Source organism: Notolabrus celidotus, chromosome 18 (genome assembly GCF_009762535.1).
Source record: "Notolabrus celidotus isolate fNotCel1 chromosome 18, fNotCel1.pri, whole genome shotgun sequence".
Taxonomy (NCBI): domain Eukaryota; kingdom Metazoa; phylum Chordata; class Actinopteri; order Labriformes; family Labridae; genus Notolabrus; species Notolabrus celidotus.
The window spans coordinates 26,487,981-26,500,938 of record NC_048289.1 but is presented as its reverse complement, the minus strand read 5'-3'; the positions used below and the strand labels follow the sequence as shown (position 1 = coordinate 26,500,938).

The 12,958-nt window shown below is 41.3% G+C and overlaps 1 protein-coding gene across 2 annotated transcripts in view; it reads left to right on the top strand.

Annotated features, from left to right (window-relative positions):
* The window catches only part of ppp1r9bb (protein phosphatase 1, regulatory subunit 9Bb), a 36,532-nt gene that overhangs the window by 19,772 nt on the left and 3,802 nt on the right, over positions 1-12,958 (top strand). For both annotated transcript variants that reach the window (XM_034707336.1, XM_034707337.1), the window contains exons 4-10: positions 2,517-2,637; positions 2,925-3,029; positions 6,516-6,648; positions 11,450-11,602; positions 11,702-11,755; positions 11,888-12,117; positions 12,211-12,307. In XM_034707336.1, coding sequence (XP_034563227.1) covers positions 2,517-2,637; positions 2,925-3,029; positions 6,516-6,648; positions 11,450-11,602; positions 11,702-11,755; positions 11,888-12,117; positions 12,211-12,307 — 893 coding nt within the window. The remainder of the gene's footprint in view (positions 1-2,516; positions 2,638-2,924; positions 3,030-6,515; positions 6,649-11,449; positions 11,603-11,701; positions 11,756-11,887; positions 12,118-12,210; positions 12,308-12,958) is intronic.

Genomic DNA, 12,958 nt, shown 5'->3' with positions numbered 1-12,958 from the left:
CAGGGTAGATTATACAGGAAACCATATGTGACCATGCTCTATATACTGTACATACATGATGCTGTGTCTGATGTCTCTTTTAATTATATCACTGTAGAAAGGAGGCTCCAGAAAAAGCGACCTGAGAAACAGTGCTGACAAATAATTACACCAACTCGTCACATCACACCTCAAGCAGGAATGTGGGTGTTATAAAGATTCTTATCTAACTTTCAGGAGCACATGAAAAAGATAACTAAAGTAGGGTTTTATTATTTCAGCACAGCGTGAAGGGCGGACTGTTTCTTTATCTCTCAGACAGAGAGGAGTGTGCATGCTTTTATTATAAATATAAATCAATTACAGCAACACGCTGAAGGCCTTTTTCAGTTTTAAAGTGCTGAGGAAAAAAAAAAAAAAAGTCCCATCTCTTCTGATTCTTTCATCGCCTCCAGTAAGTGTGAGGTTTGATGTGAGATCCCATCACTTCTTCAGAAATCCTTTCAGGGACTTTACTCTGACTGAAGAGCTAACACTCATCCATTTAGCTCTGCACAGGTCCACTGAAAAATGTTAAATGTTACATAAAGATAGATACAAAGATATAGAGTTAGAGAGCTTTGATATAAATGATGACAAATACTTTAAAAATAATACTTGATTGATAGATTGGAACCTTTATTTTGAACATGTTATTTAAAAAAGTTAAGTTTCTTACCCCTTATCTACTTTTCAACAACACTGAGACAAATATTTACCCGATGTAAGCCACAGAGATCATACATAAATGAACACATAAATAAACATAAATAATCTCAGCCAGCTATCATAATCCTTCCTCTCCTCCAGTCATAATAAAAAGTGTTTTCTTCCTCAGATAGAATCGCATACAAATATCCTTTAACACTGCGTAACATTTCACATAGTGTACATTTTTTAAATGTATAAAATGTTAATATTTAGTCTTGATGCACTACATAAGTCCATGTATGACATTTCCATGTATTAATTAGATATTCTGACTTCAAATGAAGGATAACTAACAGGCCCACAGCAGAGCCTGTTTTACCAATCAGGTCTCTTTTTTTGTGTGTATTGTGCACATGCATGAGGACGCACAAGACGAAATGTGATACACATTATTTCTGGTGCATTTATGCTGACAGTTTGTGGCAGTTGTGTGCAATACATTCAGTATTTTCTAACATAGATGAGGCAGAAGACAACTGGTTGCATGGACATACAAAGTTTACTATAATCACAGTTTTCCTTTGACGTCACTTTAAGGACCAGAAACCAAAGGATGGGTTGTAGTGCTGTGTTCAGGTTGCAAATCCTTAAAACAAAGGGAATTGACAAATGGTTATCTCATTTATCCTGATCAAAGCTTAAAAAAAAAACCTTTTCATTTTCAAGTTCATACCAGTGTAGGAAGCCTCTGTGTGACTAAAACAATTTACAGTGAAGCTGAGACCCACTAGGTGCTACTTCAGGGGAATGTAATGAACCAAGAAATGACTTTGTTTATTTAGCAGACAAATCAGTATCAGGGGAAAGTTTGCTCTGCTGTTAATCTGAACTTACATTGCCTTACCAAGATGCTAATTGCACTGTACTTTGTGCAATACATGGAAAAAGAAGTCTTAGTTGGAAGCCGGTCTTTACTAACTCTGGCTACACCAGAATGTCTGAAAAGTTGGCCGTCGTTCCCAGAAGCATCTATATTGTTGTTTGACATCTAGTGAATTCTGAGATTAGCTGCCATTCAACAACAGCTTAAAGTAGCATTTAGCTTCTTGCTAGCTGGGGTTACTCTTTTAAAGAGTAGTAGGATACAATAAGAAAAGCCTAGAACAATTAAATAGTCCTTTTGTATCATGTTATACTGTCATAATGTTATGCTAGCTAGAGTGCGGTTGAATGCTAATAATAGCTAGCATACATTAATAGCTAATGGATTATCAAATGTATTATCTCATGTTAAAAATACAGCTTTACTTATCTCACTGTCACTTGTATTCCAATGGTTTAATGTTCAGTACGGCTTGTATTAGATGATTTTTCAGATCCCTACAAATGCAGCCGTATGACATCTTACAGTTAGATAACATTTGAGCTCTCAGCCCTGAGTGCAACTTTAGAAATAAAAAGGCTGCTATGTGACTTTGGTGAATGCAAGGTAAAAAACAGGGAAACAATCACCTTTGTTGATGTTTTATGAGGAAGGAAATGCATTTTTCAGACCTCAAGGTCACGCACACAATGCAGTTTGTCGGTGACAGTGAATGTAAACATAACTTTGTTTGGAGAGAAAGGTCTGCGGGGGATCTTTTAATGTGGGGTCTGGAACTGCCCTTTCACTTCCCCATCCAAAATTAACCTGTTCACAAGCTAACATACCTGAATGTATTCGACTAATAATCATACAATGTGTGCCTGCCAAGTGGTAACACAATCACAGTGAAAAACAGACCTTTCAAAGCTAGACGTGGTCACAGTTAAATATCATGTGGTCTTGTGTCTCCTCTTTCTTTTAGACGGCGATGGTCTGGGCATCAGTATCATCGGGATGGGTGCAGGGGCCGACATGGGTCTGGAGAAGCTGGGCATCTTTGTGAAGACGGTCACAGACGGAGGAGCAGCTCACAGGGACACCAGGTACGTTCATTCAAACTGACAGGGCCTCTGCTACGTACTCCACAGGTCGGTCTGGGGTCAGCTCAGTAGTTGTAGCTTTATTTCCACCAACGGATGCTTCATTGTCCCACAAGTCTCTGATTTCTGGCAGCTGTGAGGAGCTTTCCCTGCCAAGAATCAGCACTTTTATAAATGGAGTTTGGCTCGTGTGGGCTTCAGTGTAAAGATGACGAACCGAGGCTGCAGCTGAGCTATTACTGTAAACTCTAAACATCTCTCTCCGCCGCTGCCTCCTCCTTCTCCTCCAGGATCCAGGTGAACGATCTGATTGTGGAGGTGGACGGGACCAGTTTGGTGGGAGTCACCCAGAGCTTCGCCGCCACTGTACTCAGGAACACTTTAGGAACCGTCAAGTAAGATTTACCCCAAACAGACATGTTGTTTCTCATTTGCTTTGACACACTTTAATAATTCAAATAAACAAATCATGTAACACAAGTTTAATGTTTAATCACCCCAACAGCAGCGTAGCTCTAGGAATATAAATATGGCCGTCTCAATTAGTAAGACATGTTATTTTTACCTTGAAAACACGCCTGTTTGATTTTCATATGCAACAACAAAAAGAGGAATCTGCATGAAGATTATACTTTTTATTTTAACTTCAGTTTCATTCACATCTTTAAGGACACAACCTGGTTAACTTGCAACAAGGGATCCAGAAGAGAAGCCAAGTGTAGCTCCACATCAGTTTTGCATCATAGGTTTCACTCTCACTTTATGTTGAGCTGCCTTTGAAACCTTTTTCTAAAGTTAGCAACATATTTTAGCTGCTTCATATAAATGTAAAGTGAAATGCATAAGATGAATGAAAATACTGATGTGTTGAAATGAGCTGCTGTGGGTGGCTTTGGGATTTAGAGTGGGGGACTATTTATGTATTCATATGTCTATGCATGCTCAATGAAGGCACAGGTGTTGATTTACATCCTGGCCACTGTAAGGCATGAAGGGTTTCCTATGTAGAAAAGAACAATAATAAGATATAAATAAAGATGGATGACGCGACTTGATCTCCTCCTGTTGTAAAAAAGAAATGAAGCCAAAATACAGCTGCTGACATATTGAGCTAGTAATGTGTTTTGGAGTGAAGGCATGCACAGAAACGACCTTGCGATTGATGTCACACCCCTCCCAGCAACTAAAGCACACGTTCAACTTACGATTACATGGCAGTGATCCCTCAGGTTGATGCAGTAAACAGCAGAACAGATTCTTGTGTTGATTTGAAGCAGATGCTCCTGACTCTTGGGTTCGTGTTTGTTGCGTCGCCTTTCACCGTATCTCCTCTACTCTGCTAATCGGGTAAAGAACACTGCAGGAGCTACATTCGTCATTAAGGCTGTCAGTCATGATGTCTTTTTGTAGCATCAAGAAACTAATTACAACTAAACTTCTCAAACAAATAAACTGTTGCGCATAAACTAGAATGAGACCTTACTGTCATGGCTTAGAGCATATTTGATGCAGCATTTAAATGTATTTATAGTTTGACCCATGTTCCATCTGTGATAATGGAGTAGGCAGGCTTTATGACCTATGCTGCAGCCGACCAGTAGGGGGAGCTCTAAATGTTTTGGCTTCACTGTCCGGGAGCTGTTGTGCCGTTCAAGTTTTTGAATTGTTTTGTCTGAATTGCTTTAAAAATTTGGATTCAGGGAGATTGAAAAAAGAGTGAGTAGTAGGAGCTTTAAGATACAATCACAATGTTCAGTTCTATGTGTTTTATGCTAATGGACATCCTACACTGGTGCTACAGATGGTGAACATTAACCTGCTCTGTGCGCTCTTTAATTTATCCCTTTTTTTATTAACACATTAGCACATTAATCCTTCTAGCAGCAATAACTGTCAATCTTAATATGTCGGAGTTATCATAATAGCAAAATTTCACTCATAGCCCTGAGGCATATTTGGAAAAATCATAAAACTAATGTTATAATAACAGAGGGAGGCGGTTGACCGAGCAGTTTAAGTGCGCACCCGTGTACTGACGCTGCAGCCCTCGCCACAGCGGTCACAGGTTCAACTCTCGGTCACAACCCCATGCTGCAGTCCCCCCCCCCCCTCTCTCTCTACGCCCCACATGTCCTGTCTCTCTTCAGCTGTCCTGTCTAAGAAAGGAAAAAATGCCCCGAAAACAATCTTTAAAAAAACAGGACACTCATAGGACAGTCTACAGAGAAGCTTGCGTACAGTTATGCATACAAAATAGACACGTTACTTTACACACCAGCATACTTGTCTCCTCGTCTCCTCTGTCCTCCTTCCTGTGACCTGGAAATAACTCTAAGTGCCATCTTGTCTGATGTCTCAGTTCCTAAAATGTGTTTTAAGGAGAGGAGAGTGAGGAGAGAGCAGGACTGCTGGAGGAGCTGTAAAAGAGGATGCACAGGTGTATCCGTTTTGTGACCGTATTTTGGCATAAGAGGAGTCCTATCACACACTTAGAGTATTAAAACTACTAAAATATACACTCTTATAAACATTATAATGTGTGTTTGATAGATTTCTGATAATACAGCAGTGTGCTAAGACAGAACCATGGGTGGAAAATGCTGCTGTGGCATATGCTACATTTGATTTACACCCCTGTACAAAGATGGCTCCTAATTATGCCTGTCACCTCAGCTCCACTCTACACGTGTCTCTTTTTGCTTCCTCTGCCCTCTTTTGAAGAACTTTTATGATCACAGTTGTGACTCTGCAGATCTCCTCGGCTTTACTTGTGACCAAGACTTCACTTCTCTTTCTCTTTGTTGCAGCAGCAGCCCTCTTTGATATCCAGCATTCTTACTTAAAGAGAAGGCTTCCTCTTGATAGCCGGCCTCGCTCACAGGACCGACTTCGACCACATCCTGCGTGCTCAGCTTGGCAGACAGCAGATTTATATCTTAACTCTCACAGGGTCATGATTACAGCCTGCAGGGGTTGAAAAGACATCCTGAATACGGTCAAAAGCTTCCACTCTGAGGCTGCAGAAAGCCTTGTTATCTGGAATAAATACAGTCAGCATCAAAGTATCAGAGTAGTCTTCGTAGCCGTGTTCAGCAGCTTTCTGTTGCGCTCCTTTTGTCGTCTTAGCTCATCAATAATTCAGGGTTTAGTGGTCAGAAGTGAAGGGGAACTGTCGGTGTTGAGCGTCTTGTGAAAGATCAGAGACCGCCATAGATAGCTCATGCATTATGGATTGAAGGGCGCTGGAGCTCAGACCTATTCATAAAAAAACATCAGGCGGACAAATAGTCTTAGGGGGGGAGGGAGCGTGTTTGTGAACGTTTAATTAGCAGTTAGAGCTGCAGACGATGAACGGCCGCAGGCGTAATAACATCTGTGGCTACATCGTGATTTACTGTATGTTTTCCTGTTTATCGGTGCCTTTTAATTGGACGGAGGATTGTGAGGGCTCAATCAGGAAGCATATAAGCTCTATAATGAAGTGAACAATGAGCTGAAGGAGAGGCAGAGCTGAGGGGTTTGATTTTAAGAAAGATTTTCATAGAAAGAAGTCAACTCCACAGAGACCGCCTTTGTTCAGCTGGAAACAGGAAGTCAGTTTTTGTCATCAGGGAGGCGGCACATTCCTTACTGCATAAAAACATTACAATAAATCTACTGAAGAGGCCCATACCATGTTTATTATGTATGAATAACGCCATACTGTCCCCCATAGAGCCTCCTCAGTGGCCTGGAGAAAAACACAGAGCACCATGTATTATTTAAGCATGCACGTATAGTGAAGTTTAATACCATATCACCTCAGCGGGGCTGCTTTGAACATGTTGTGTGTTGGGGGGTTATATTGTTTCTGAGCTGGACTCCTTATCGTCAAAATGCAGGTTCGTGATTGGCCGAGAGAAGCCGGGGGAGCAGAGCGAGGTGGCCCAGCTCATCCAGCAGACGCTGGAGCAGGAGCGCTGGCAGAGGGAGATGATGGAGCAGCGCTACAACCAGTACATGGATGAACAAGAGGTCAGTGTTGTAAATAATCAGAGCTCATTTTCAGACCTGTGAAGGGTCCATCGAGAGCGACTGAGGGTGCAGCAGTGCTTACTAATCAGATTCCAGCCCTCCCCCCGTCGCCTTCACACGCACGCACACAAACATGATCAACCTAACAGATGAAAGAGAATCAAATGAAGAGAAGAGTCCAGATTCTTAATCCCACTGACTGATAAGCCCTTTTCACACATGCACCACACTCCTGAAGATTTCCAGACATTTTTATGGTGAGCTGAATGTGTGAGCTGAACTTCTCCCCCCGGCTTTATCTAGACTCCTGCCTGCCTTTAGTAACATTTCCACAAGAAGCCAAGGCGAGGTGATGTGAGGTTACAGCAGGTTGACGTCACAAAGATTCAAAGAGTGGAAGAGGTGGTGCCTCTTTTAAAATCATTTTTGCTACTGTTGCGATTTTTCTGCAAGTGATGAAGCTTTCTCTTTTCTGCTCTCAAGCATGTTCTTTTCCACTCTTTTCCCCCCTCTGTTATTTTATTCAAGGTTTTCACTAAGCACAGATACAGCATGAATAATGCAGACATAATGAATGAAGGAGAATCTACAGGACAGCAAAAACATACAAAAACAAACAAAGCACCAGTTCACATCTACCGTCTTGTATATCTTGTAAACATTACACGGTGATGTCCACAGCTTCTTTTTTACATCATGTCCTCCCTCCTGAGAAACCTGCCCCCAAAAATCTCCTGCTCTAAGGGACATGTGTGAAAGGAAAACTGTAAAATGTGGGGGAAAGGTAGTCCTGAAATTTTCAAGAATCTTTCAGCTGTGCATGTGTGAACCAGAATCAGAATCAGAATCAGCTTTATTGGCCAGGTATGCTTGAACACACAAGGAATTTGTCTTTGGTAAACTGTGCTCTTCTTTGTACAAAGGCATAAGAATAAGGCATAAAAATAAAAATATAGATATAATAATAACAACATCAACTATAAACACAAAAGAATAACAAATAGGCCTGACTAGATGAAGTAGAGCCTTAATGTAAAATCCTTACACACACTTTGAAATCAGGGAATATTGACTGTTTCTCAAGAAGGACCATCAGCAGGATGCAATTTGACAAACATTTACTGATTTCATTAGAACAGAGTTTGATGTTAAACGTCTCGCCATTGTTGGAAGCTTATCAAGGGATCCGTCATAGCTCCTGAGTGCGACCAACCTCATTTTAGGGCTCTACATATAGGAGGAATGAAAGACAAAGGGAGGGTTGCAGAATGTAGGAACAAAAGGGAAAGCAGGATAAATTTGAGGGGTGACCCTGCTTCTGAAAACTTTCCCGTCTAGCATCACTTAAGCCTTTAAAAGAGCTGATTTAAAACAGAGTAGAAGCATCAATCCAAGTCCCCAAGAAACACCTAGCTGAGTGCTTTTTAATCAGGTACATATGAGGATCTTTACATCTTGTTTTCTCTAAGAACTAAATGCAAGAGAGGGACCTGTTTCAGATTTTGATTGGTGTTTACAGCACCCTACAGAGAGAACAAAACACCTTGCTACACATTAGGCCTCACTTGTCTGACTATAGAGATGAATATCCGATCCATTTGTGTCTGCTCTCCTCCCTCTTTTCAGCATGACTGATAATACATATTTTAAAAAAAGATAACAAACTGGATGACACTTTTTTTTATTCATAAGTTAGATTTGCACATTTAAAGTTTCATGGAGGGAGGGAAATCAAAGGGATTCAAAATTCTGGAGATCAGCTGTGAGTGTCAGGAACATCAGAAGGTTTTGCAGAGATGGGATGCCAACCTGCAAGCTAGCGTGTGACAGAGCTAGAAGTCATGGGGGTGCTGGTTGGTAAACAACATTTCAGGAAGTAGTAAAACCACACATTTCCTTACAAATGCCTTCAAAATGTGTCATTTGGTGAGGTGTGTATGCATAGATGATGATAACTTTAATACATGTGATACAAAAACAAAACCTTGACCTCTCTTCTGTTTCATTGGGTCTTTAAAGTTTATGTAACCTCTTCCACTCGCTTAGGCACATAACACAGCTTTCAAAATCAGACAGGAGTCGTCTGTGTGTTGCCCCTGTATGTACTCGGTTCCCCTTTAGGATTATGAAATTCATTCTAGTATCATGCCGAACAGAAGTGACCCTCTCTGCTGAGGTTATGATTGTCATGTGTTCCTCTGGCCTAAAGCCACAGTGTTCTGTGTCCAGCGTATAGCGTCAGTCTGTTCAAACGATAAGCTCTGATCCCAAATGAGGACGGATCAGGATGAATGGAGCAGGACGCCCTCAGACGCTCTTTGCTTTGTTAATCCTGATGTCTCTGATTTCCTCTATGTTTGAGTTTGACATAAACAGAACAAGCACTCGGAGAAACAGGAGACATTTAGACTATTATAAAACAGAAGGGATGATGCCCCATTCATGTCAGGGTGATGGAGGGTGGATCTTGAAAAGCTTACAATGGAAAAAAAAAGTGCTGTGGAGTTTAGCACCATCTAGTGTCCATGTGGTGTCACTGCATCAAAACATGTTTTTAAAACTCATTTCTTTGCTGTTTTTGGTTTCATTATGTACAAACAGGAGGAAACAAATGTCATTCTGAAACTTTTCTTTCTTCCTTTTTTTGTTTTGTTAATTAACTCGCCTAAAAACAAAACAGAAACCTTGATTTGATTTGATGTCTTTATTTCGAACATGTAAAAGTAAAATAGGAAAAAAAAACATGAGTATAAAAGAAGAAGTAGTCATACAAAAGAAACAAAATCAATCAGTTCCATTAGCAAGCACTGAAACATGTTACTTTACATGTGCGAAAAGGAGTAGGAAGAAGTGAAAACTTATCTAATCCTACCCCTTCATTCACTATTATCTGGCATTATACTAGTGCACTCCTTACAAGTCAAATCTTCATATTTACACTTACAATCAAAAGTAAACCCCTCCAGGATTATCAACACTTGTATTCCTTCTTGTACCTCCATGAAAATCATTTCTTTATACCTCTTCTTGAACTGGATTATTTTGTGGCATTGCTGTAGCTCCATATTGAGACTGTTCCAGAGTTTTACACCACAGATTGAAATACAAAAACTTCTCCGAACACTCACCATCTTTAATCTTAACTTCCCTCTTAAGTTATAACCCCCCTCTCTTTCAAAGAACAATCTTTGAATATTTCCTGGAAGGAGATTTTTCCTTGCCTTACACACAATTTGTGCAGGTTTAAAATCTACAAGGTCAAATAATTTCAATATTTTGGATTTGAGGAACAATTAAAGCTGGGGTTGGTAATCAGATTTGGATACACTTTTTGTTATACTGGTTAAAATGATCTTTATGTCCTGATGGCAATCAATACATAATGTGTTCTTAAAAAAGAAGGAAGAAAAGCTGCTATCTACAGCCGGAGTAAACCTGGGAAAACACCAACCAATCAGCCTTTTTTGGGTGCCAAAATTTTAAACCATTCAAATCCCGTCCTGCCGTTCTGCCCGCCTCCTGCGCGTACATTTCCCCGGCGTGTACTCCGAGTCCTCGTCCCCTACCTCTGCTTCCCCTGACTCTACTGACTGCCCCTCTTGCTCAACCTCGGGCCTGTCCCCTCTGACGGAGACCTGAGGAAATGCTACATTCAAATTCATGCTAGTTTTCCGAGACTGCCAACCCCAGCTTTAATTTGTGTGTTCCTGGAAATCTACATCACCTTCCCATCACAAACAAAATTAATGTTTAACAATCAGCCGTCACAAATGTTGTTGTTCCCTGTATTAATGGTGATGATTTGCCTTTCAAGGATCCTCTAAAACTAGAACTCAAAATACATCAAAGAAGAATCTATAAGTGGCTTTATTATTAAGGGCTGATTCACCAGCTCACCAAAGATGGAGACACATTTGTGCAAAGCTTGATCTATAAAGGCAACTCTGGCACATTTTCCCCTTGTTGATGGAGCCAGAAATTAGGGCCTAGGGGCGCCGATGGCCTAGCGGTCTAAGTGCACCCCATGTACAGAGGTCACAGCCCTCGTTGCAGAGGTCGCAGGTTCGATCCATTTACTGCATGTCCTCCCCCTCTCTCTGCTCCCCACATTTCCTGTTTCTCTTCAGTTGTCCTGTCCATTAAAGGTGAAAATGCCCAAAAACATAACTTAAAAGAAAAAAGAAGAAGGAATTAGGGCTGGGCAATAAGGCCTAAAAATAAAACCTTGATTCATGATTTGAATCAACTTTTATATTCCTTCTTGGAAAAACAAACAAACTACGAATCACAAAGAACTGACTCAAAACAAGTTAGCCTCTGGGCTAAAAACAATGGAGAAATGATTCAGCTAATGTTAGCTGCTTCTTAGTGGGTGTTAGTGGGCTGTAGCAGTCTTGTGGGCGGCTGTGGGTAGAGTTGGTCGCCTCTCACTGGAAGGTTGGTGATTTGATCCCAGCTCCTGCAGTCACATGCTGAAGGGTCCTTTAGCAAGGCACTGAACCCCAGATTGTGAATGTGTATGCATGAGATTAGCTTACACTGATGGTCCCTTATTATATCGCAGCCTCTACCATCAGTGAGTGAATGTGTGTGAATGGGTGAATGTGATGAGTTGTGTAAACGCGCTTCGAGTGGTCAGAAGACTAGAAAAGAGATATATAAGTACAATTGCATTCAACATTTGTGCATCTTGTAGAGAGACACATTCCTCCCACTCGACTGCACGCCTCTGTTTTAGATGTTGAAATGAATCGGTGCCTTAGAACAAACTTCATCCCTCCATCTTCTTCTTTCCCTTCAGGGTGGTGAATATGGCACAGATGAAGAGGAGGACGACGATGAGGAGGTCAGCCCGCCGTATCCCAGCGCCATCGAGGTGTTTGACCTGGCGGAGAACGAGGACATGTCGCCTCTGGAGACGGATCCTGAGAAACTGGCTCATAAATACAAAGAGGTGAGCAGGGAGCTCTGTAATTGGAGCGTTTCCTGTTTAATCACAGATTTGTTTCCTCTGATGGAAATTAACACGTGTGGTTAAAACTCTTCTCTGCAGCTCCAAATAAAGCACGCTGTGACGCAGGCAGAGATCCAGCAGCTCAAACGAAAGGTAAACGACTGAGTTAAGCTCTAATTTGAATCCATGATTGATCAATAATCCTAATTGTATATAAAGATGGAGTTAAGCAGTGTTTATGTTTAGGTGCTTTTGTTGAAATGCATGTATCACCTGTGTTTTCAGCTGCACCACGCAGAGCAGGAGAAGCAGCGCTGGCGTATGGATAAAGCCCAGCTGGAGACGACCCTGCAGGAGAACAAAGAGCGGATGGAGAAGCTGGAGGGGTACTGGATGGAGGCTCAGAGTCTGTGCCAGGCTGTGGACGAGCACCTGAAGGAGACCCAGTCCCAGTATCAGGCCCTGGAGCGCAAGTACGGCAAAGCCAAACGTCTGATCAAGGAGTACCAGCAGAAGTGAGAACACCTGAATGTACAAAAAGAAGAGAAGAGAGAGAGCGGGGAAGTGTTACATAAAGTCTGACTCTCTGATCTGCTGCTTCTCAACAGGGAGATCGAGTACCTGAAGAAGGAGACCCAGCGTTGTGCACAAGTCGGGGAGGAGGCGTCTCTGCTGAAGGAGGAGTCAGGGCAGCTCCAAGAGCAGGTGAAGGGGGAGACCTGGGGGGAGTTTTCTGTGCTAGTAGTCTGAGCTTTCACTTTCAAATATGGTGAAGAAATGAAAGAGTTCAAGAATCTTTTGAGAGTAGTGTTTGCAGAACACTTGAGGAGATTCAGCTGCTTCCAGGACAATACCAGGGGGGCTTAATCAATTGCAATTCAATTCTAAATACTGTGTGAGACTTAAACTAACAGTGTGTTCTCATTTCCTCTCCAGTATTTTACTTCAAACAAATCCAAAACATCAATTTTCAAAAATATGGATGACAGCAACACTTCAGTTTATTCCCCACATTTGTTCCTGGGGATCATTAAAGTTCACCCTTCTCTTATTTTAAATACCTGAATTGTTCTTTTTTGAATCTTAAAAATGAGCTTAATCAGTGAAAGCACAATAACCATGAAAATCCTGATACTGTGATTATTACTCAGACTATTATTGCACCATCAAAATCTCAAATCCATGCACAAGAGGACTAACCTCACGTCCCTTCCTCTAACCAAAACACACGTTTACTTTCTGGATATTTCAATCAGAATCAGAAATACTTAATTTATCCCAGGGAGGGAAATTAGGTCATTACAGTTGCTCTATACACAATAAGTTATTCAAATACAATAATAAGCTATGTAGAAA